Source organism: Punica granatum, chromosome 3 (genome assembly GCF_007655135.1).
Source record: "Punica granatum isolate Tunisia-2019 chromosome 3, ASM765513v2, whole genome shotgun sequence".
NCBI classification, from domain to species: Eukaryota; Viridiplantae; Streptophyta; class Magnoliopsida; order Myrtales; family Lythraceae; genus Punica; species Punica granatum.
The window spans coordinates 6,867,228-6,892,557 of NC_045129.1; the positions used below are offsets into that span (position 1 = coordinate 6,867,228).

The 25,330-nt window shown below is 41.4% G+C and overlaps 4 protein-coding genes across 5 annotated transcripts; all 4 read right to left on the minus strand.

Annotated features, from left to right (window-relative positions):
* Positions 1–1,920: 1,920 nt before the first annotated feature.
* Positions 1,921–5,212, minus strand: LOC116199966 (acidic leucine-rich nuclear phosphoprotein 32-related protein). Its single transcript, XM_031530571.1, has 2 exons — positions 3,716–5,212; positions 1,921–2,838 (listed from the first exon to the last, which is right to left on the minus strand). Exons 1-2 carry the CDS (start codon positions 4,844–4,846, stop codon positions 2,560–2,562), a joined length of 1,410 nt encoding a protein of 469 aa, XP_031386431.1. The 5' UTR covers positions 4,847–5,212; the 3' UTR covers positions 1,921–2,559.
* A 1,305-nt stretch (positions 5,213–6,517) lies between these two features.
* LOC116200816 (plant-specific TFIIB-related protein 1) lies at positions 6,518–9,447 on the minus strand. The gene is made up of 3 exons (XM_031531734.1): positions 8,799–9,447; positions 7,870–8,028; positions 6,518–7,536 (listed from the first exon to the last, which is right to left on the minus strand). Exons 1-3 carry the CDS (start codon positions 9,393–9,395, stop codon positions 6,757–6,759), a joined length of 1,536 nt encoding a protein of 511 aa, XP_031387594.1. The 5' UTR covers positions 9,396–9,447; the 3' UTR covers positions 6,518–6,756.
* A 707-nt stretch (positions 9,448–10,154) lies between these two features.
* On the minus strand, positions 10,155–12,302 carry LOC116198860 (probable polyol transporter 6). Its single transcript, XM_031529113.1, has 3 exons — positions 12,034–12,302; positions 11,428–11,945; positions 10,155–11,342 (listed from the first exon to the last, which is right to left on the minus strand). Exons 1-3 carry the CDS (start codon positions 12,140–12,142, stop codon positions 10,461–10,463), a joined length of 1,509 nt encoding a protein of 502 aa, XP_031384973.1. The 5' UTR covers positions 12,143–12,302; the 3' UTR covers positions 10,155–10,460.
* Positions 12,303–15,822: 3,520 nt separating this feature from the next.
* Positions 15,823–23,889, minus strand: LOC116200971 (DNA-directed RNA polymerase III subunit RPC5). Of its 2 annotated transcripts, none has more exons than XR_004155783.1 (13): positions 23,377–23,889; positions 23,201–23,269; positions 23,008–23,115; positions 22,529–22,597; positions 21,526–21,684; positions 21,171–21,218; positions 20,661–20,767; positions 20,410–20,481; positions 19,599–19,650; positions 18,369–18,982; positions 17,047–17,246; positions 16,825–16,945; positions 15,823–16,246 (listed from the first exon to the last, which is right to left on the minus strand). XR_004155783.1 is itself a non-coding variant. In XM_031531999.1 (13 exons), the coding sequence occupies exons 1-13, from the start codon at positions 23,755–23,757 to the stop codon at positions 16,187–16,189; spliced, it is 2,067 nt and encodes a 688-aa protein (XP_031387859.1). In that variant the 5' UTR covers positions 23,758–23,886; the 3' UTR covers positions 15,823–16,186. The 2 variants fall into 2 exon arrangements, 1 of the variants encoding a protein (XP_031387859.1); XM_031531999.1 differs by having other exon boundaries at positions 17,047–17,253; positions 23,377–23,886.
* Between the last annotated feature and the right edge of the window lie 1,441 nt (positions 23,890–25,330).

Consider the following 25,330-nt stretch of genomic DNA (forward strand, 5'->3'; position numbering starts at 1 on the left):
ATAAAGGATATAGCTAGTTAGAAACTGTGTTTATTAGTAAGGCTGCTACAATTACATTGGCCATAAGTTAAAAGCAATATAATTATTCATCAAAAAAGCAATATATAATTATTCATAAAAGAAAATTAAAAGCAATATGACAAATTTGATATACTCTAAATAATGCTGGGAAAATGATTATTTGAGTAATTACTTGAGATTATCAAAGGTCAAAAAGGGCAGAATGTTTCATTTTGTGTCATGACGGAAGGAAGTATTTTTGTCATACTTTGTTTAGGATTTGCTTAGGAAGGCCTTCATAAAGCTTATTATGATTTGAAAAATCAGACACATAAAAGACCCAACAAACGCTGGGCAATGGTCTGGTATCACCAAATTTAGAAATAACTATTAGTGATTTCAAATAGATAAGTAAAGCTTGGAGGTGCATTCATCGCAGTATCGTTTCAACAAAAGGGATTGAATTTACAATCAAAAGAGCAGATACCAAGTGTTCGATTCAAAAATAAAAAAGAAGATTACAGAAGCTCTAGTTCAAGATGTGCTGTCAAGTACATTATTGTAACCGGCTGTGGCAGAGGATGTGATTGTCTAGGCAGGACTCTTGAGGCTGTTCGGGGCTTTTTCCAGGCGCAGGAAGCTCAGTCGAGCGCATCGAGGATTGAAGGAAAGTTCGATATTGTGCGAGAGAGTATCCTCAATGGAACTTGGTGTGAATGGGTGAGAGTTTATGTCCTCTCTCTTTTCTGGACACAACTTCAGTTCTTCTGGGGAGGAAAGGAAACTCGAGCTCTAAAGAATCCCGTTGATATATATATATATTTTTTTTACTTGCTAATTTCCTCAAAGTATTTGGAACTCGAGAATTTGATGATAGGCCAGTACAGAGTTACTTCCAAGTTCCAACATTTTCTAGAGTTCCTAAGAGACTATAAAGGCCCTTATTCCCTTTTCCTCTCTTAGGAGAGACTTTTGTAATGTCATCCAGGGTAGCATCCTCGCGGGTTGATGTGTTGGTTTCAAACTGTTTGGTGGTTATTCTTCTTGAGTAATATATCGGGTTCGAATCTTGTTAATGAATAATATTTATGCTGTGAAAGATTTACCCTCTTAATGAACCAACTCGGTTTTAAATGGATTAGTCGGGAGCCCACTAAGCTTCCGAATATCATAGTACACACAATATATGTATATATATGTGTGTGTGTGTGTGTGACCTTTGGAGCAGGGACTTGGGACTTGCCGGACAATCATGCAAGCATTGCTGGCTGGATGAGGCCCATGGTTGGATCATCTTCAGAGACTGACACTGACTTCATGGAGGACGTGAATCAGATCCATAAGTGGACTCTCAGCCCGGCCCATTCTTCCATTGTCTGCTTTCTGCTTTTCGATCGTCAAACCCGATATCAAAAATCGCACTTACATTTTCCCCTTCCTTCAGTAAAGTTCAGTTATTAGTCAACCTTTTTCTTTTCTCTTTTTTTTCCCTTTGAAAAGTGAGAATCATTTGGCCGCTGACCTCGAGGCTCATGAATTGATTTCAACCGTCTGCGGTTTTCATACCTCCTTAAGCATAACTTTTTCTGCAATTTGTCATGTTATTTGTCTGTCCGCTGCGCAAAGTGTTGTTAAGGTTTTTCCAGCAAAACAAAAAACTGTTTTTAAGGTTTATCCTGGAAAAGTCCACATCCCTCGCAGCCCACATGTCCGGGCCACCTGTACATTTGAGCCCCACGGCACCGCCAGGAACCAGTCCACTCCACTCACGCAACCCCCCGCCACTCGCCCAAGAAGGAACAGACATCAATTCTTCTTTTGACTTTTTTGCAGGATTTGACAAGAGGGACACGTCAGATGGCCCGAAGATCCCCCCACTTGATTGAATAGCACATGAAAAGGCAGGAATAAATAAAGAAGAGATATTAAAAAAAAAATTTATATCTACACGGTCGTTTTACATCCCAAGAGCTAAGCTACCTCAAGAGAAAAAAAAAAAAAAAAAAACCCCAAGATTTATATATATAATAAAATGTTTTCTTTTTTCTTCCCTCTTCTCTTTTTTGGTTCTCTCTCTTTTTTTTTTTTTTTTTCCCTCCCATTTGGTTTTCCCTCCATTTCCTCAGGACTCGCAGGGCAACAAAGGGAGCAGGGGAGGGAGGGTCGATGGATGGAATTTGGCGGTAAAACTAAGAAAGCAAAGTATTCCCCTCAACTGCCATTTGAAATGAAAACAAAGAGAGGCCAACGGCTAACCTAAAAAAAAAAAAAACACCAAAGGGCTTCTTCATCCAGTGTACTCTTGCCAAAAGACACCTGACTGACAATCCTCTCATCCTAACGACTTTTTGAACAAACAGATCCTCTCCCCCCCACATAAACCCACCCCCAACGGGACACTACCTTCCTCCCCCCAGCTCACCCTCTCCCTCTCTCTCTTTCTTTCTTCCTCCACTGCCACCTTCTGCCTCTCAACAACTATCAACCTCATCAAAATCACAACCCCTGTTAAAGAGTGGTAAAGTGGTCGGGAGGACGAGCGTCGAGGCGGCCTCTGCATCAGTGATGCTTCTTCGACGACTTCGCAAACTCGATCACATCTTCGTCGTCTTCCTTGTCTTCCTCGCCCGAGTCGTCTCTTTTCCTCTTGAGGAATGAAGTGGAAGGAGGATCCACCTGGAGATCCTCCTCGTCGTCTACCTCCTCTTCCTCCTCCTCCTCTTCTTCTTCATGCTCTTCGTCCTCGTTTCCTGGGTCCATGTCATTGCCCCCTGCTGCATCTTCTTGCTCAACCTGACCCACTGGTTGGACCAAGTAGCCAGCACCGTAATCTTCTTCCTGAAAGCAACTCGTGCAAATCACTGATTAGTTATTTATGACACACCCACACTTTGTTCATAGCAACAAAATAAAACTACTTCCACTCGGTAGAAAGGCCATTTATAACAACCAGCATGCCAAAAAATAAACTGTCAAGACTGAGTTAAACGGGAAAGGAACCGTCCAGAAACAACGACAAAGATTCAAGGTACTACAGTTAACATTATCCAGGTAGAAAAGTGGTGGTTCCTAATAATAGCAGGCCACTAAATTTTATTTCGTTATCTTATAGTAGATAACCATATGCTTTTGTATTTAATTTGCAACTCCAGTTAAACCTAACAATTCTTACAAGTTACAAATACTAATCCCCTGCAAGGAAAACGGTAAAACTAATCACCAATTAATAAAGAAAGTGGCAACAAAAGTTACTCCTCGAAATCACATAGTAGCAATCCTTCAAAACAGGTCAGAAACTACGAGACAGTTGCATCGCATGGTCTGAAACTTAAAACTCAATCTCAGCAAATCGCAAAAAGCGAAAACTCTTTATTTGATATTGAGCATTTCATTTCATCTTATTTACCCCTTAAATGCAAAAATGGCATGTGATGCGAGTGGTAATACCACGAAAAAGTCAATGGAAAAATTAACACATTAACAATATACAGCACAGAGACACTGCAATTAATTCACGAGATATATTTCAGGTTATCCAAAACAATGAATAATAGCCAATTCAAATCACACAAGCCAGACAAATAATGATCAGATATAATGCAATTCAATAAATAGCAATTTAACACAAAAAAAAAATAAGTTTGGGAATACTGAAGCACAATAGCACATTAATCATGCAGAATGCACCATTCTCACAACCAGAATGAAACCTCACCTCTTCCTCATCATCATCATCCACTTTAAACTCCGCAGGTTCATCAGCATCGTGCTCCTCTTCCCCAGTCTCTCCATCATCGTCCTCATCCTCATCGTCCTCTCCTTGCTCATGCCCATCAATCTCGCCTTCCATACTCAACAACCGCCCCTGACGCTGAGGTCCACCAATTCCACCCTCTTCATTATCCACCTCCTCTTCGTCCTCATCATCATCTTCATCCTCATCATCGTCCTCAACACCATCTTCCTCATCATCACTGTCCTCTATCTCATGAACCTCTACAACATCGTCATCATCAGAATCCGCCTCATCATCATCAACCTCTTCCCCTGAATCGCTCTCATCCTCATCCTCCCCATCTTCCTCAACATCCTCACCAATCTCTCCGCCACCCACTGCTCCAATCCGAAAACCATTTGCCTCATGGTTAGATCCATTTACTCTACCCCTACCTGATTCTGTCTCCTCCTCATCTGCATCACTCTCCTCATCCTCATCCTCATCGACATCTACAATCCCTTCAACTCCCTCACTATGTCCATTATTCATTCCATATGGCCGTTCATCTCCATCGATTTCACCACTCCCAGGATCATCCTCTTCCTCCTCCTCCTCATCATCTTCCTCCTCTTCATCAGACTCCGGCCTCTCGTTCTCCTCAGCATCCATCTTATCTAAGTACTTCAGCGACTTAATCAAACCAAAAACCCTAGATCTATAATCCTTAACCCTGGTGACAGGACATTCATAAAGATCGAGCGAGACAAGCCTGAGCTGCGCAAGCGGGGCCAGATCCTCAATATACTGGATCCTATTATTTGACAGGTCGAGGTCACGGAGAGAATCAAGACCTGCTTCCACGAGTTTCTCGAGGCCGTTAGCTATACGATTATCCGAAAGTATCAGCTTCTGCAGGCCCCGGAGCCGCGGGAACTGCTCTAGGGAGGAGACCCCGATGTTGGCGATCGACAGGTGCTGAAGGTTCTGGAACTTCTCCAGCACACTCGGCGGCGGCAGTCGGCCATGGGGGCACTTGACAGCGCCGTCCAGGGTGAGGGTCCGGACGCCGGCGGGGTCCGTTTGGCCTTCAAGAGCAGCCTCCACCGCCCTCTCCCAGCTCTCGTCCATCAAAAAACGCGTCGCACGCACAAAACCGCCACAGAACCGACAAATCCGACCAATATATACCGCAAAACACACGACCCGAGGGCTCAAATCGGCTCAGAGCGCAGGGAGCTCGCCGGGAGACCTCTCATGAGAGAGGGCGAAACGAAGAGGTTCGTCAATCCAAACCTAGCCGTGATCGATTGATTCCACCCTTTCAACGATCTCAGCAGGCTCGCGTTCAACCCTAGCCTTCACCAGCCGCACGGCAGCAGCGAGAGGTGACAGCACGTGACTTTTGCCCTAATCCCTTCCGTTTTCTCTCTCTACCGCTCTCTCTCTTTCTCTCTCTTGGCCTGCTGTGTCTCTGTGTGCGTGACTTTATTGGGCAAGTGGGGGAAGGAGGGATAGATAGAGGGGGCAGCCGGAGCACCATTTAGGACCGGGTCGGGTGCGGTTTATCGGGCCGGGTTTTACCTTTAATTATTGGAGAACCCTGGGCCGTTGGATTTCAATTCACGCGGATCGGTGACGTGGAACGATGGACGGCAGAGATTGGCGATGGTTGTGTTTCTTTCGAGAAGGATTGTGGGCTGAGGGAGGAAAAGAGAGAGAAGGGGACGCGATCCGTCTGGATACGTGCAAATATCGGCGCTGTTTAGCAACTTGGCCCTGCGGTTCATCAGAATAACGAGAATGCCACGAAGGATATGGACGAAAGAGGAAACGCGTCGTTTCCTTTCATCGTTCTCCGTGTAGATAAAAATCAAAATTATATATTATATACCTCAAATCTACTATTACCATTTAGAGCTGGAAAGAAAAGCTCAATCCTTTTAGCTGCAAATACAATATGTACCAATAAACATAATTTATGTGGCAATAAAAAACTATAATTTATACCAATGTTAATTTTATATAAGTTATTGTAAGTTTGTAACTTTTTTTTTTATCGCGATTTAAGGAGAGTTATGGAGAGTGAGAGTTATGAAGAGATAGATAATCTTTCATGCGAAGATTACAAGTAGCATTTTACAGATAAACTAGCCAAGTGTGGTTCAAAATAAATAAACAAATGACCAGACTCACGTAAAACTTTGCCTATTTCATCAATTTCATGATAACAATTAAAATAGCTCATTGGCCATCTTAGAAGTAAATTATTGACGTATGCATTATTCATAATGATATAAATTCAAATACACCAACATGCGAAGACACAGATACCATAATATTTATAAATAATAACATCAAACCCGTGCATGCAAGCCACCAAGACTAGTATGCACATACGTTGAAAATAAATTTGTTTTCGACAAAATTTTACACTAATTTTTTAGAGATTTTTTTTTTTCGCTTGATGAATTATATTTGAGAAAATGAAAATTAAAAACTAATATAAGAAAAGAAGAGTAAAAAAGATTGGTTAAATCAACTCGACTTAAATTAAATTAGCCGGAGCCTGCTCAGATACCAATATACATAACGAAAAGAAGAATGAAGACCACCACTCCTGAGAAAGGTTGCCGATGGCTTGTAAGTCGGACACGGAAATTCCCGATTCTAGGTTAAGAGCGAGTACCCCTACTCTACACTGCTTCGGGACCCTGTTAGTCTTTTGTAAAATGAAAAGAACAGGAAACAGAAACAATCTACAGAGAGATCTTGCATCATAATTCATAAGGGAACAGATGCTCGCACCAAGGGAAGGAGTAGTAAAATAAAAGATTTCATCAGGAGGCACCAAGAAGGCGCATGATTAAGCATATCCAAGGGAATGAAGAACTAATGCTTTCACTTCTCATATTACAAGGTTTACATCAGATTTAACCAAGCCGGTCCATGAAGAAAAACACCGAAGAGAACGCCAAGATCATCATTTATATCTGTACAGAGCTAAAACAATGCCCGATTTCCCATGTCTCAAACACCCCCTACTGATTGCTGTGTCGACCCTCGTTCGGGTTCTCACCTTGTTTCACCTCAGGATAACCCGACACGAGCTTTGCTTGCTGGAGAAACTGAGAATTCCAACGTGAGCCCGATGAACCTGGGTTCCGAAATGGCCACGGGACTGAATTCCCGCTGGGACCCGACTTGAGCGGACTAGCAGCACTCTTCAGGTCCATTTCCTCTTTGTCGAACTCTCTACCCTTCAATGCGACCTCCTTGACATCTATTTCCATTCCTTCGGCATGATTGACACCTGAAGGTCCAAATGAAAGCCAAGGCTGGCGGAAACCCTGTAACTGAGGCTGATTCGATGTGGTGGCCTGGGACCCACTTAAGCTAGTTTTAGATTCTGAATCCTCTCTGGTCCTGCTAAATTCAGGGGCCTCGTTAGGTCTGCTCAGTTTGGCCTCGGGCAGCTTACTGTCTTTATCCGAAGAGGTCAGATCGATTGTCTCGGTTTTTGGTGCTGAGGATGACGACCGAGTGGAAGCGATGGCAGTGGTCGGGAAAGCCTTCTCAGGGGGGATGGCTGGTGTGTAATTAGCAGGCAGAAGGTCATCCCAGTTCTCGAGCAGCTCCTTGTAGACCTTTCGGAGGGTGACCTCTGTGAGGCCTGTCACTTTGCAGATCTCAGCTTGAGTCTTCCTCTTGTCCTCGAGCTGGCATGCGAGGTAGATGGCAGCTGCAGAGATGCTTATTGGGTTCCTCCTTGTGCAGAAGCATTTGTTGATCACAACTTCTCCGATATGAGTTGCTAGCACCTGAAGTCAGCCATGGAAATAAGAGAGACAAGAAAATGATGAAAGTGGTGTTTATTCCGTTTCGTTGTCCATTTACTCTATCAAATAAACATATAATTTAGAGATATGGAATAATAATAATTTAACAGTGACAATAAGGGTAACTATTTTCAGCTTAGTATTGGGTACAGAGGAGATCCATACCTGCTTCTGATTTGCTCAATTAACCATCATGTTCTTTACTCGGTACACCAGACTTTTTCGATACATGATGTTCATGAGTTTGGATTTCTGCAAGGCAACGCGGCCGAACACAAGGTTCAAAAGCTCAAGAGGGCGGACACGAGACCTTACCTGAGCTGATTTATTGAGTTGGAGGAGAGAACAAAATCTGGGCATGTGGACAGAGATGGAGTTGCTATTAATAGGCTGACTTAACTGAAGGGCCTCCCCCAGTATCTTGATATACTTCCCAATTTCTTTCTGCGGGACATTTGCCGCGATAGAGATTTCCTGTACATTAAACTCTACATTAGCTCGAATTGCATATTTCTTGGATCCTGACTAAGAATCGGCGGGGAAAGATCTACTGCCAATTCACTCGCATAAAACAAGAATAAAGAAGCATGTCTTGAGCATAGTGTTCGAGCACAAATATATGACCACAACTGCAAGACCGAACAAGACACCAGTTTATCAAACATATACATAATCTTGCTATCACATGTAAAGGAGCGGACTTTGCAATTTGCAAATCACCATTCTTTAATAATAAATTTCCTATCTACTTTCACATCTATATATACATATTAATTTTTAATAACAAATTTCACGTCTACTTTCACATCTATATATATATTCTCATACATCCATACATTTATCAACACTTGCAATCATTGCACAAAATAAAGTTGAATTGGATCGTTATCCAACTTGAAAAACAAACGCAAGCTAACAAATCAATGCCTAGAGAGACTAATACAGCCATGTTCGGCAACGGACTAACAGAGACAAGCTGCGCTGCTGGAGTGTAAACTAATCTCAGCAATGTCGAAGTCGAACTTCGATCCTATGAAATAGTGATACATCGTGGAAACCCGATACCGAAAGTCACATTTTGTCAAATGATTATTTGCTTCTGCTTTCATCACATTCGAATACATCATGCGAACCCAGACTAATAATGCTACCAACAGCAAGAACAACACGGCAATGGATCAAATATCAAATTATCAATACCATCAAAAGCTCCATAAGTAATGTTGAAGGGGAAGAACTTTTACTTGCAGAGTACGGGGCTCTTGGGCCTCTCTGATGGCCTGAACGAGAGCGGCAGTGGCGAGGGCCTCGACGCTGCGGTTCCGCAAGCAAGTGGCCGAGCAGCAATCCCTGAAAAGTTTAAAGGCGTGCTCCGATATGTAGTAATCCAAGCCCAAAATCGACGCGACGTCGACGATCTGCATGTAGGCCCTGAGGTTGTCCACCGCCACCGTCGACGACGAGGGCCCCGAAGGATTGGAGGTTTCCAGAATCCGCTCGAGCTCGGCGAGGTGGCCGGAGAAGGAGATGGAGGTGCGGAGGGAGAGAGGACGGGGCTCGAGTGACCAGGTGGAGAAGGCGGTGATGAAGCCCGTGGGCTCGAAGGGGTCGGCCTCGGCATCGTAGCCGGCGGCGGAGGAGAGGTTTAGGGCAGGGGTTTGGGGGAGGTCGGAGGTGACGAGGGGGAGGGGTGTGTCCTGGGCGCGGAGGTGGAACAGGTGGTAGGGATGATGCTGGCGCTCCTCGACGACGCGGCCGCAGGAGGCACACTCGGTGATGGAGCGGCCGCTGCTCGTGGTCGCGCACCGCCCCTGCGCCGCCGAGCAGTACGGACACTTCATTTCTGCAATCTTTGCTCCGACTCCGGTCCGTCCCGATAGCTCCGGACGAAATGAACTCAGTTGAATCGTGGGCTTTGGCGAGTGGGCCCAGCCCGTAAGGATAGCGTTTTCATGAGCCCATTATAAATCCGGACACTTTCACGGTCGCTTTAAAGTGATCATTACTTCTCCTAAATCCCGTAGATCGATTCAACAGTTCGAACCTTAATCGATAATCAGTACTCACTTTAAGTTACCGTGGAGTTTCTCATAAATCGAAAATACCGTTGATGTTGCCAAACCAAAGTTTATTTTTGTGCAGCGATCGTGCTCTTACAAGAATATTGAGTAGACGGTTGATGTATCTGACTCGACATCTTTTGTAGTGTACATTCCCAGTCCGTGTCACAACTGATTCGGTAAGCTACATGTCCACTGCACGGTGCACAGGGAACTGCCTTTGGTGCCCCAATAACTTGCTTGTGGCGCCAACCTTCCGGTCGCGCAATAACCTATCGAACTAGTCATTCTACATCCATTTAATTTGATGTAAATTGATTAGTCGCATATTTTAGACTACAGTGGCATGCTCGATTGTCCCAGTCGATACATAGAGAAAAAAAAAAAGAAAAAAAAAAAGAACTGAATTCTAGCCAAATCTGAAATTCAATGCAAATCTTGTACTTCTATTTTTTGATAGGTAAATCTGGAATTTCTAATTAATACTCGTATCTATTAAAATTCAGATAATAGCATTTAACTATGGAGGGATTCCAAAAAGAGTGTTAACGAACATTTCATCGATCAGACGTCAATTATGTGGTTTAAAAGGATCTGACCAATAAAACTACTTGGCACATTCTCGCAATTGATCATTCTAATCGGTATTCCGATCACTCCTCTAAGCCTGACGCCAAGCAAAACGGCATTGATTTTCGCTATCGATACATAATTCTCGTGGATAAGTTCCGACAAGGCCGTTGTATCGAGTTCTATTTCTCCCTAAGGCTACAGCCTACGGGGCACGCAGCTCTTTATTTACGGGACAGAAGAATTATCGGTCTATCTACCATAAGCCTGATGACACTATTGATTGCCAGCGTTGCTGTCCTTTGGCTTTGGCTTTGGCTTGGGCTGGCTTTCTCTACCGAACATCATCTCAATCTCCTCCAAGGACTTCTCCTTGGTCTCCGGCAAGAAGAAGTAAAAGAATATCAAGGCCACCACCGCTATCCCGGCGAACATGAAGAAGCTCCCGCCGATCGTAATGGTGTGCGAAATTGACAGGAAACTCATCGAGACCGCCGCGTTCATGAACCTGTTCACCGCCACCCCTATGGCCATCCCCTGGGCCCTGAGCCTGAGAGGGAAGATCTCCGTGCTGTACACCCACGTGACCGGCCCCAGCCCAAACGACATCAGGGCCACGAATGCGTACGTAGCGACGATGCTGAGCACCAGTGCCCACAGGAGCTTTTCCTTGGAGTGCTCCACTATGGTCAGGCACAAGCCTAGCCCTGATAACGAGACGATGATCCCTACCGTGCTTCCGAGGAGGAGCTTCCTCCTGCCGACCCGGTCCATCAGGAGGGTGGACAGGAATACGAACGTTAACTTGGTCAGCCCAACCCCGACTGTCGCAAGCAGGAGCTTCTTCTGGCTAGTGACCCCTGCCTTTTTAAAGATCCGGGGGCTGTACAGTATGACGGCCTGGATGCCCGTGGCGTGCTCGAAGAAGTGGATGCCGAGGGCGGCCAATAAGACCCATCGGACGCTCGGGGTGGGCTTTATCAGGAGCTCCTTCCACACACCTTTCCCGGAGCTTACGTTATCTGGAATATCAATATAATCATCGGTGCAGTCGGGGTTAATCCCAGCTGCAGCCAATATGTCCCTGAACCGGACATCCGCTTCCTCGTCGGAGCTCGATACTTTTCTCAGTATCGCTTTTGCATCACGTAGTCGACCCTGAAACATAGCAGCGACAAAATATAATCGCCTAATGGTCAAAATCAAACCGATATCCAAATAAAAATTAGTTAAACAAAATTACCTGCAAGACAAGCCACCTTGGGGACTCGGGCATTTGCAAGATACCCAAGGCCAACATAAGTGAAGGGGCTGCCGCGATACCTAGCATCAACCTCCATCCGAGTCTCAGGGCCATCCTCGCGAACACTAAGTTAGACACATAACCGGACAGGATACCGACGCTTATACAGACCTCGGATATACCCGTCAGCATCCCACGGGCCGACGGGGCGGCGACCTCGGAGATGTAGACTGGCGCTATCATGAGGGCGAACCCAACCGAAATGCCAGCCGTGCACCGCCCCGCCATGAGGACCCCATAGTTTGGGGCCCAGCCCATCAGGACCGACCCAACCATGAAGATTAATGATGCCAGCACAATCGTGTAGCGCCGACCAATGTAGTCGGATATCCGCCCGGCCACCAAGGTCCCAACCAGGGCGCACAGGTTCAAGATCCCCGCGAGGACCTCGACCTGCGTGTCTCCGATCAAGAGGTCCTTCTTGATGAAAATCAGCGCCCCGCTAATGACTCCCGTATCTGGTACCGAACAACGAAAATCAATAAACCAATCGAACGAGATCATCACAACCACACACGGACTACACATCAAAGAAGCCACACGTACCGTAGCCAAATATTATATTAATCATCGATGCGACGATAGCGCAGGCGCATGCATACTTGAATCCACCTCCACGGGGCTTGCCACCGGCACCCTCCTCGACCGAAACCATGATGACTGGACGTTCTTCCCGACTAGCTCTCGATATCGACTTCACCGGCCAAGCTCGGGACTCTGTCTATGTGTTTAAAAGCTTGCGTGGAAGCACAAATTGCAAAGAATCAAGAGGTGAACCTTTTTATAGACAGAAAAATCTTCTGTCTGTATGACATTGAGAGGGACAGAGATATCTCATCAATTTAGGGGATGTCAAAAGTTCCCAAGGACAACTCCTCGCTGATCAACCAGACCTGCTCTCAGTAAGTTAGTTAGTTAGGTCTTAAATTAATTAAATTGCTTTGGAATTCAGCTGTAATTGGATAAATATATCAAACAATATCTCAAAAATGCAAAAAGCGGATTTATTGAATGAAAATAGGCTGATTATTAGCACGAACTGTTAATTCCAAATTGCCCCTTAACCACATCATCGTCAGACTCAGATCAATTGGTTCATTTTTATTTTTTTTTAGTAAAGTGCAGTTTGCACCCCCACCATTGAGCTTAGTGGTAAAGTGCCCATAACCTTTAAAATTTTGCAATATGCCACCTGACCTATTTAAAAAGAAGCAAAGTGCATCACGAATTACTTTTCCAACCACTTTTTCCGGCTAAAAATTAATTTATCATTAATTTCAATATCAAAATTTTAAAAATAATTTCAAAAATTAAATTAAAAAAAATGTAAGAGAGAGACCGCCGCCAGTTTGTCCGGTGGTTGGGCGGCTAGCCACCACCTCCCCCCTCTCATCCCAAATCTCTTGTATATAAGATCCTTGCTCTTTTTCGTTTTTCACATAAATGTGATTCCGTTCAACCTATGTTTCTCCTTACAATTCGGCCTTTTCGGATTCATCCTTAATTCGATTGACCGATTAACCAAAACCCACAGTGACAGCCACTTTGCTTGGTTGTCCCCACGTAGCAGATTGTGCCTGCATGCTTCAACTTCATTAGGTTATAAGAAAATGAAATTTGTGCATAAGCTTTTGATCCTCTATAACAAATCAAATGCCCGCAATTTTCATATTGACCTCGTGGGTGAGAGTGTAAGTATTGTCTTGTTTGTGGATGGTTGCGTTTGTATTAGAGAGAGATTTAGAAAGAGAAGCTCTCTTTTCCGTTCAAGATTTGGGGTTTCTTCCTTTAATTTCAAATTTTAAATTTTCAAATTATATTTTAAAAATTAAAATAAATAAATTGATAATAAATTAATGTTTGACGGGAAGAAGTGATCGGAAAAGTACCTAAGATGCACTTTGCCGTTTTTTAAATAAGTTAGGTGGCATAGTCCAAAATTTTAAAGGTCAGGGGGCATTTTGCCAATAGGCTCAAGGGTCGGAATTGCAAACCACATTTTACTCTCTCTTTTTTTCTCTTTATTATGTCCACAATTAATGGTCGAGATAACCAGGAAAAACAAACAGCGGAACCATTCTTGGACTTACTATGAGTGTAAATGTTTAGATCTCGACGTGGTGCCTACCTTCATTGGATCATGCATACCGAGCCGAAAAACATCGTCTTCGTCGGGAAATATAGCTGCAGGAACAAAATAGAAGTCAATGATATATACACGCACGTGCATGAATTATCAGATTCGTACCTATCAATACGGAGCAATATATATATATATATATATATATATATACATCTACGTACATCTATATATTTCAATCATTTAAATGAAGATAGATTTTAGCACGTCAGACAAAGATGTTGGGGAAAAGAAAATTACAATTATACATATAAAGCTAAAATCAGATGATATATTATAGCAATTATAATTATACATATATTATATCTTTATAGCAAGTTAGACCAATGTCCTCATTAGCATTTAATAACTATCTTCCTTTGTCCGGTTTATATGGAAAACTATAATTATTCTTATTACAAACCAGAGTTTGTCGAACATACAGTCTTGTCCTCATTGGATAAAAGTATTGTAATTTAAAAAAGGAAATTTAGTGCAGTAACATTAGTCACTAATTTGAAATCAAGAGATTCGAGATTTAATTTTCACAATGAAACGTACTACACTCATTTATTTTACTTTCTATATTCTTTGGTAAGTGTAGTGTTTTTTATAAGTATTGATTTCTATATTCTTAATCCTGTACTACGATTATGAGCCTTCATTATATTATTTTTTTTCTCTTTAAATTGCACTTCATAATGAGGAGTCGAGCCCACTGGATCCACATATTCTCAAGTTGGGTGGGCCTAACGTTTAATTGACTTCCCGCTCGGCCGAGAGGGAGCCTAGTTGAACAAGATCAGTACTTTCCGCGACGGTCTTACCCACGTGATGCATGACGCGAGTATACGAACAAATAATTGGATATATAAGACACCAAATTGAAATGGCAAATCGACGAGAATGCTGCATAATACTGGCATAGACTGCACGGGACCATCGTTGGGACGCAGCGAGCATGGGTAGGACCAGGCTGTCATGTTAGCTCGAGAGAGCTGGTTGCTCATTCGACCTCTCTCCGAACCGATTCTATACCTGAACTCCTCGACTCGTCCCCAGTTGTGGCTGTTCACTGTACGGAGTGAACACAATCAATACTGTCGTTATCTGCAAGTCGCGTATCTATCTAGTGCGGTATGATATAAGGTGGATCGGTCTCTTGTACTGTATGCGACTGGTCTGATATTAGAAGATATTTCTGGTGGTGATGAAAAAGTAATCGAGGAGAGTTTTAGGGGGTCTACTACTTTACGGTCAGCTCCGGTGGACAGAATCTACAGGTGGGATTGCTGATAGAGATGGATGTCCGGTCATTGGACCGGCCGCCATTTCTTTTCCTGCGTTTCAGATAACTTTTCTGGTCGAAAAGGGACTTTGCTCCTAAAAGTAGGGAGGCACACGGGGTTAGGTTATACCCGAGAACTATCGCAACCTACCCGATGAGTTGTTGCGAGGATGGTTCCTCCATTGGATCGACCGTGTTCCGATTCTCAAAGCATGTCGAAGCATGTCCGAATTTATGTGCTATGAGGAATCGAAATCGAGAAAAGTAATCGGATGTTCAGTAGGAGATGAGCTAAAAGTAATTCACCGCTTATTAATTAATTGTGAAAAATTATAAGGCAATTTGTTCTTGCTAAATATGTTTAATTAACAAGTAGTCCTGCTAATATGATCGGGGTGATAAAGTGTTTCAAAGTAGGAAATTTTAGGTAATCCAAATTGAAGATACTATCATGGAATATATGAATATTTACAAGCTTTTCATGATATAAGATAGGCAGTCGCTACGGCACGCAGGCCAATTTTAAGGTATCGATATCCTAACGACGCGAATCAACCAAAACGATGCGACATTAAAAGTAAAGCGGAAATAACTGGCCGTACAAAGTCAAGTGCTCCTAAGAGTCCTGCTATTGACTGCTGCTGACACGAGCATGTTTCACTTAGGGAGTCCAGAAAACATTAGACATGGCCTAAGATCAGGCCAAAATAAAAGTTGAGTCAGAGTCGGGTTTTACGTTTTCTAACATTCCCATGTTAAAATTAGCATGCTTCATGTCATAAACCGGGAACCGGACTAGTGATTTCACTTATGTATGAATATGCATCATTTGTATTTGATCAAAACTCTCGATGGTAACATAGAAGTGTAACTGATCAACATACTTGGGATGAGCGAATCTCAGAATGGATCTCCAGTAGGGGTCGTGTACCCGAAATGCGTTCCCCCCATCGAGGCTTTGATAATCAACATAATTAAACAAGTTATCAGCCCCCAAAAGTGGGTTCATATCCAATTTCAAACAGAGATCGAAATTTTGAGGGAGAAAAAGAAAGGGCAGCATTTAAAGTGTTCTCTGTACAAATTGTGCAAAGAAGTTCCTCAGGCTTTGTATTTGGCAAAATTTGGTATGTGCATGCATCTGCACACAGAATTCCAACAAGAGAATAATTCTCTTCCCAGAATTGATGAATATGGCACAAGGATGACATATTTCCTCATCTTGGCTTTCAAAGTATGGTAGCAGTAAAGAGGAAAATGAACAATTACTAATCGTCTGGTCATCTCGAACCTCAGTTGCCACTATTCAAGACCCAGAAAGAACCCTTGGATTCGCAGATATCAGTGATAACCTGCAACAAGGCAGAAAACAGAACATGGTAGTTTTCAGACGCCGAATCCTCAAATGTAAAATATTTTCTACAATAAGGTATTCTGAATTCTCTTGGGCTTATTTTGATTAGTGTGAAGTATAATATCAAGGAAATATTTGGAACTAGGAGGCAACAGTTTCCCGAACATTTCCGCCAGTGTGGTTTTTGACGGGATTATCACTTTTTCTGTACTAGACGGAAACTCTATCAAAATCTCCCAGGTAACCTTCATGCATGCACTGGAGGGGGGAAAATCCATGTGAACCACCATACAAACAAAGGCCAAATATTTTTGCAAGCAGAGAAAGAGGGTGTAGTGCAGTGGCTAACACCCTCACCTGGTAACCTAAAGGTTCCAGATTTGATTCTCATCAGTGGGACTACCCATGCCCATTTATTTAGATTTCCTTTCCATTTCCTTGTACTAGGCCATGAGCCTCCTATTGTAACCGAAAAAAAAAACATATTTTTGCAAGCATTTTTCACTGCGTGAAAATTCTGTCAAAAAGAAATTACATAAGCTTCAAAATAAAACCTGTAAGAATATAGTAGCTAACCTTTTCAAATTCATTCTTAGAAATGTCCCTCTTGAGAGAGATCTTGGCGGCTTCGATGACCTCTCCCTTCTTAAGTTTTGCTTCAGGTCCTTTGCCTATGAAAAGATCCATGACCACTCTCCTGCTCACACGAATAAAATTTGAGAGACAAATCATATGTGCAGGATTACAGACTTTGACATAACAATACCATAGAGAGAGAGAGAGAGAGAAATCGATGACCTCAACGGATCGAGTTCTGGGTGATCTGGAGACGATTTCAAGACGTAAAATCCATGAATATTTACAGCAATTCGATTTAAAACCTCCCGGAGCTCTTCTGGGGAATCAACTGCTTGAGCTGCATTTCTTGCCATTCTAGCATCTGCTTTCGGATTGGTCGACTCAGAAACTGCCTGACCCCGCAACCGCTCACAAATAATCTGATAGCTACCAAAGGAAGAAAACATAGAGTTTTAATATAAGTCGGGAAAGGATTTTAAACAATAGTATCATCCTTGAGATGAATAGAGCTCGCACTTCTGTCTTAAAATTGACAGGATTGGCATAGTATAGCGGAAAATTTCAAACTTTCATATGCATCATCTAATGATGCAAGACAGTATAGTTCATTAATTTTGAAAGAGCGACGAGATCACACACGTCATATGCCAGGAATAGTCCGGCAGAAATTTAATTCAGTTGTCTAACATTGCGACATAATCAAACACACCAACATAGGTTTGTGAGATGAGCCACTGCAGGATTATAAACACCTCTCTTTCTCATCTGGGGTTTCATGAAGCAGCCAATGTCTCCACCAAGGGAAAATTTTCTTCATGATATATTACGTGCAGCTCAGTCCAAAGATGAAACACCAAATAGAACATGAAACTTAATCGACTATTTTATAGTCGTCAAATTCAATTTACTGACCAACAGATTAAGCATAAAGAGTTCCTTGCACATTGGTCGAATTGTGTGTATGATCAGAATTACTTAGGGCGGAGGTCCTTCCATTTGCATATTCTAGCAGTAAGCTGGACCCTTCCACCTATACAGTCTAGGGAAGTCAACCTTTGAAGTAGGATAGTCAATGAGCTCATAAAACAATATGATGATTCACTATGGAATCCTTTGTAATGTCTTTGCCGTTTGATACACTCTAAGCATTGTGGTTCAAGATACTTCGTATTTCCTAATCACTCACTTCTAAGTAAGTCGACAATCAAACACAGTGTATTTGAGATTTGAGACTCTGAATTTAGAATCACATAGCTAAATTCTCATATTCAGAACTTTGAATTTCATCTCATCTATTTCATAAGGAACAAATTTTTTTTTTTTCTTTGGCATCTCTATAACTCAAGTATCTATGCAGTTAGACCTTAATATTAATTAGCTGATGCTTTTCTACAAACACTGGACCCACAAAAAAAGAAAAAGAAAAGAAAGAATCATATATTTACAGCAGTCAATTATGCTAGAAAGATGCATTGAAGGTAAATTGAGAGGACAACAACTGAAACTGACAATGCAAAACATGATAAGTCAAGAAGCCACACCTGCAAACCTTCTGATTTTGAAAAACTTTCTGCAGTGCCTTTGGCAAAGCTTCACGAGTTTCAGATGACATGGTTGTCCTGCTTGGATCTTTTACTGTAGTTCTATCGATTTTTGAAGATTTTGCTTCCTTGGTGACCATGCGTGGCTGCCTCAGTTTAGCATTGTTCATATTATTCTCCTCTCTCGCGTTCGGCCTGCCTTTTTTATTGAGAAAATCCATTATCTTTCTTTCATTATTCTCCCACTGTTGGGATTGACTATTGACAATATCTGGATGCTTTTTCAAAAACGATACATCTGTTGGCTGCTTGAATTTCCAGTCATCCAGTGAAGGTCTCTCTACAGCAAATATGTTCAGGAACTTTTTCACGTGATCAGAGAGAGCTTTTGGATGGGGAAGTACTGATTTCCGAATCACTGGATCTTTGCTGAACCCTAAGAGGATGTAATCTCGTGCAAGGGATTCAAGCGGATCCTTGACTACCAATGAAGTCTTTGCCACCCAGCATCCTTGCACGAGGATACCATATTTTTGGAGGACACCTAAAAATACTTCATCCGAAACATCTGGAGCGTAGTATCTCAAAGCACTATAACGGTGAGCATAAGGCGCCTGCTAATAGAAAAGGATAAAGAATGAGGAACTTACTCTCAACACAAAGTACATTAAATGCAAAATATAAAAGAGAAAATATAAATGGAGTCCATTTCTGTTAAATTTGAAAAAACATTACAACAGCAGATGGAAAAGTTTTGAGACTTCAATTTGATAAAGGAACACTAAGAAGCTTCTACAACATCAGAAGTGGAAACAAGAAAAAGGGTGGGGAAAAAGTTGATAGATGTGGGATGAAATCTAATTAAAGCCATCCATGTGCCCTTGTCATGCACAGAGGTCTTGATATATGAAAAAACTAAGAGCAATTAAGTGAATTCAATACCACATATCACTGTACAACAATAAGAAGATGGACACTCCCTAGAACTACAAAGTTAACACCCAAAAGTGACTTGGCAATCTGCATAAGAACTAAAAGCAATGTCGCAAGGCACCTATAATTCCAACAAGTAATTACGTTAAAAAATATATGAACCCTCATTTTTCCCCCATAAAACAATCCGGTAATTGAAAAACTAAATTGCAAACTAGCGTCAACTAATTCAAAAAGGACTTTGGGTATGACAACGGACTTGCCAATTTTATATATGTAGGTGCATTGAGCACGAACCTCGCAGAGGATCTTCTTTATTCTCTCATCCAAGGGAAGCGATAGCAGAACCCTGAAAGAGGAAAGATTATGAATTTTGGAATGAAATAGCAAATAAAATTGAACAGTTCGCAGGAGAACAAAATCACAGAGATAACATTTGGGTGAAGTAGACGACTCCAACCAAAACGTAAAACCTTGAGAAAAGGTCCCTAGATAATCTTTAAGAAGAAAGACCTAAATGAACAGAGAAAAACACTTTCAATATAATGAATCTTTGGAAGACAGATCACTGAGTGGCTTAGTACAAACTGAATCCTGTCTACGCTGTTATAGACAAGGCTACAACAAAAAACATCATATCATTAAAGTTATTTTCTTTTTCTTTCCAAAATATGATGGATGGATGTCCAGAAAATTCATTACCATCAGTGGGCTAATTGTGAATTCTTTTAATACCAATTGAAAAATTGTAAAACCTCAAAAGATGGTCCCTGGAGAATCTATAATTAGAGAGCGAGCATCAAATACTAGCGGAATGGGTGTTTCGTCATGCTGAAACTTTAGGCAGATAGGGTGACTTATGCTCACTGATACTTCAGGCTATGCTGTGACATAACAGCTAAGAAAGGTTATGCATATTTGTTTGAGAAAATATAATTGGTTTGATTGCCAAAAAATTTATTTTAATCTGCCAAAAAATGTGAATTTGCGCAAACCCAGCTTAAGTCAATAAGAGAAGGCTTCAACCTATCATATGCATGCACATCCAAAAGCAAGATACCAAATGGATTACATCAAAAGCCATCAGGGTTAAAAATAGAAATAAGACCTCCTTGAAGAACCTTCCAGTTTGCTGTTCTGGTTGCTAGCTCCCGGACATAAAGAATTAACATAATCATACCTTGCAAGCACAAAGTTGACTTTAGTATTCAACAAGTACACAGCATTTCTGAGACATAGTAACTCAAAAATTTGAATGTCAAACTTGATTTACAACTTGACCAATTTCATGATACTCTACTCTACTGAACAGAAAGTTTTGAAAATTATGGTTTGGAAGGCGGGAGAAGTGATACTCACGGGTTCATTGCAAAATGAATGGGAGAACACTGCTTTGTCACCAGCTTTTGTATATATCTGGCTGAGAGGTCACTCTGTGCACCGTGGTACACAAGTGGAACCCAATGCTACATATATCCCATATAACCCAAAAATGAGTAATTAATCAAGCTATGCAGTTTCAAAGCAAGAGGTAATCTGCACCATATGGATTGTCGAACAGTCGCATAACATTAGAAGCCATGAAAGCAGTAACATCAACACATACATCATCGAGTTCAAATTTCAAAATATAGTGAAATTTGAAAATCAACAAAGGATTTTACTATTTGTATGACAAGAGAAAGCACAATGAATATCCAACATTGCATCTTATTTTCCCTAGCAGGGGCAATTGGAGCACTCTGTCAAGATTAACAAGCAAGAACTTGCACCTAGCAAGGCAGAATAAGTTTCTTAAAATAGGACGGCTTTTCTAGAAGACTGATGAGACATCAAATAATCCTGTCAAAAAAAAAAGAAATATTTTACCTCTTCTTCATCAGTCTCTTCTTTGCTTGGAGGCTCCAACTGCTTGCCCTGCAGAAAAAGTGATATGTTATAAGTAAGAACAGCAGCAGCAGGACTAATTGATATAATAAAACTCTAGGTAGAAATGACAAAAGAGAGAAGCAGATGTTACTGACCAAGTTAAAGTCGCAACAAATTCAAAGCAGTTAAACATCATATGAAAGACATATCCACAAGATACAATATAATAATTAAAAGGATATCCTTAAATTTAACTAATATAAAACAAATATCCATTTCAATAACCCAACAAACAGGGTAAAGCAGTAAAACAACATAAGCACAATGTCCATTGATGTTATAATAAGAAGACAACCTGCTTTCTTGATGGGCCAGCTTTTTCTTCACTCCCCTCCATTTTGACACTTCCTTCCTGGTTGCTAGTGACATAGTTTTTCATCTTCGACCCTTCAGGATACAAGTGTTCCATTGACGGTCGAAGCTGCACCACTGAATGGATGGGATTTAAATGTAGCTGCAAGATCAAAGCAAAGATTTATTCCACTGCAAAGGTGACGCGAGATCTGAATTGAAGTTGTAAAGATTGACTCTGCAGCACATTTTCTTTTTCCTTTTGCAACAGCAATACAGCAGCATACAGTTTGGTGATTCAAGATGATACAAAGCCCTACAGTCGAGACCAATCGGTTATAATGCTTGCTAGCACTTTCCTACTCAGAGTATACACCAACTAGCCTATTTAATTTAACCATACAAAACAGGAAATTTACGTAGAAACGTATTTGCATATCAATTAGGAGCTTCTTTTGACAAAACACAGCTGAATCAATACAGAAAAGAAACAGACATCGATGAGAAATAAGGGTCTTCCAACTGGCCCAAGGTGTTGCTGCAGTAACTAAGGTGCACAACTGTCCAGCATTCAAAAAGTAGATGAAGATGTTTGTAAGAGCATTGAACACATAATTGTCAGGGCTACACTTGCAGCCTTTTTTACCAAGCTTTACCCTGATAAATGGGGACGGGATGGATTTCATCCTAAAGATTATGTGCAGCAGTGAATTCAAAATGCGATGGTGTTCATTGCTGGCTCCTCCTCAGTATATTTAACAATAATAATAAAAAAGAGATCATAAAAAGAATAAAAGCTTCTAATTCTATCCATATTCAACTTCCATAGCCACTAAGAATCCAATCATATATTTAAAAGTTATTCCTCATTGGCAGCTACCCATATAGCACATTTGATGAAACATGTACTACAGCATGTACTTCCATTAAACCGACATATGAATGTCCCCATTAACAATAATTTGCTACATTAGATAAAATGAACAGAGAAGAACATCCTGACATACCTTGTTACCAATTAGAATTCCCACGGCATAGCTAGTGGCACAAGGTGGCTTCCACGAAGATGTTAGAGTCTAAAGCATATCAAATAGAAAAGACGTCACCATACTGTTCAGGTAGCCAGTGTAGAAAAAGGAAATACAAAACGCACCATGGTAACGCCTATAAATGGAGAAAAATAAATTAAGAAGAAATAAAAGTAAGCACAAACAAAAGAGCCAAATGCAGTCCATCAAAACTTCTATCACCGTTAGCACTATAAAGTTGACAAAATTCAGATATCTCACTGAAAAAATTCCAAGCAGAAGATGAACTAGCATTCTGTACCGGAAAATGATGTCAGTTAGATTCTTTGCAGTATTTGCAGAAAGTTATCCCCCGAGAAATGCCAAACCTATGCACCCTTTTGTTATTTTAGACAACATCAATGCAACCCCAATGAAATCCTAACCGCATCCTGTTCAAAGCCAAAAGGATGACAAACCTGCTTCGTCGACTTCAATTGGCTACTGCATTCAGTATCATAGTTCCGAGATTCAACATCAATAGACAAATCCACTTCAACTTCTGCACTGCGTGGTTTCACTCTAACCTACACGTCGAGAGGGAAAGTTACGAAAATCGTCTCTATCCAAAAAAAAATGGGGGAAAAGTTCGCCATAAACAGAAAGCCGAACCTCTTCGCATCGCTCGTCTAACTCGTAAGGACGCCACCATGTTCGCAGCGGATACTGCACTACATACAGCTAAAAAAAAAAAAACACCGAAATCACATATCAAAGTCAGTATCTTGGAAACTCATAGTATCATACATTCATATATATATATATATAGGCAATGAGGGAGGCCTCACCTGAGTTTTGGCGTCAATAGAAGCATTGAAGAACACATCAATCTCCCGCACAATCTCGTCTTCCACGGCGCCATCTTCCTCCTCCGTCTCCATCGGCTCCGCCTTTTCCACCTCGAGCTTACTGTCCACCTCCATATCCGCCGTGCCATTGGAAATCGAAGCCTCAGCCTTGGCTAACACGGCACCGCCGACCTGAGCCTTCGACTCCTGCTCACCCGGAGAGATGGAATCGCTCTGCGGCCCGGCCTTCGCTTCCAGCGCTTCGAGTTTGGGCCTCGGAGCCGGCTCGGACTTGGGAGGCTTGAGGGCGGCCTTGGCGGACTTGGGAGCGAACCTCGTCGTCCGAGTCGGAGCTGGAGGCGGATTGTCGTCGAAGTCCATCTTCCCTATTGCCGTGAAGCACGACGAGAACCAGAGAGATAGGGAGGAAGAGAGGGGTTTAGTGGGGTTTCTGCTTCATCTTCGTCCTTCTCTGTGAAGCTTGCCGTCAATGCGATGCTATGCTCTGCTCTGCTCGTGCTGTTCGTGGGAGACGAGGCAGCCCGCGTCCACGTCGGTCGGTGGGCGGGTGATTTTGGGCCGAACCATTTCGCAAGAGGCCCGAATGTTCGCGACGGTTTGGTTTTGTTTACAGGCTGAACAACAATCAAACCGGGTTTGGGCTTTTGCATTGTCGCTATCCGGACCGGATTTAACTGGCAGGTATCGTTAGTTTAGGCAGCGATCGACTTAAAACCAAAGCCCACTCAACCTCTGGCCATGGCACTACCAAACCCTGCCCATTTGATTCCGTAATTTGATTTTAAAATTTTAACTTTAATTTAAATTTTACTCACTGCATAATAAAAGTTAACAACATAATTATTAATTTTTCATTTGTTTTCAAGTTTTAATAATAAATTCTCTCAACTATTCATTACATTTTTTATAATTCAACAATACAATCATTACTTTTTTTCAACTAGGGAAAAAGATAAAAAAAACCCCTTTTTAGTTTGGAATCGGGACAAATTGTACCATGTTCTTTTATTTAGGACAATTAGCCCTCCTGTGATTTGCTCCGTTAGACATAAAGGGGTTGCGGAGTTAATTTTTTTTCCATTTTCAATCCTCAATCTTTAGCCTTTTAATCATTTTGATCCTAAATCATTTTCTTTTATCATTCATATCCTCAACTTTTCATTTTGTTTCATTATTGTCCCAAACAAAAAAACATTGTGCGATTTGTCCCGACCCCAAACCATAAGGAAGGTTTTATCTTTTTCCCTTTCAATTATTCATTACTTTTTTTACATTTTTTTCTCATAATTAACATCACAATCATTACAAACTAATTAAAATCAAAACTCAACTCTAAAACCAAACACACTATAATCAATTCAACACCATCTTTAAGCTCAATCGAGGAATAAGTTCGAGGTTAAAGACAAGGAGGGACTCGAAATTTTGGATAAGAAGGATAAAATTTTTTAGAAGGCGATAATCGGGCATGTTTGTAAAATTAAGAGAAATGAACATGAACTTCTCGTTTGGTTTTACAATTCTTTTTTAACTCAACTTCACTCTACTCCACTTCACTCCACTTATCTTCAATTCATCAATACAATTATTAATTTTTCTTTTTTTCCATTTTTTTATGATTCAATTAAATTTTTAATGCTAAATTCTCTCAACTATTCATTACTTTTTTTCACAATTTAACAATACAATCATTACTTTCTCACAACTATTCATTATTTTCTTTTACACTTTTTCTCATAATTCAATAATACATTCATTATAAACTAATTAATACCAAAACTCAACTTTACTCAATTCTAAAATCAAATGCAACATAAATTTTTACTGTAAAATTGAAAGAACATGAAAAATCTATAAAGGATGAATAATTCAGAGCGGTCACATCACCCTCCAACCCATTCCAGTATATAGAAGGGAGATACATATAGCCCTC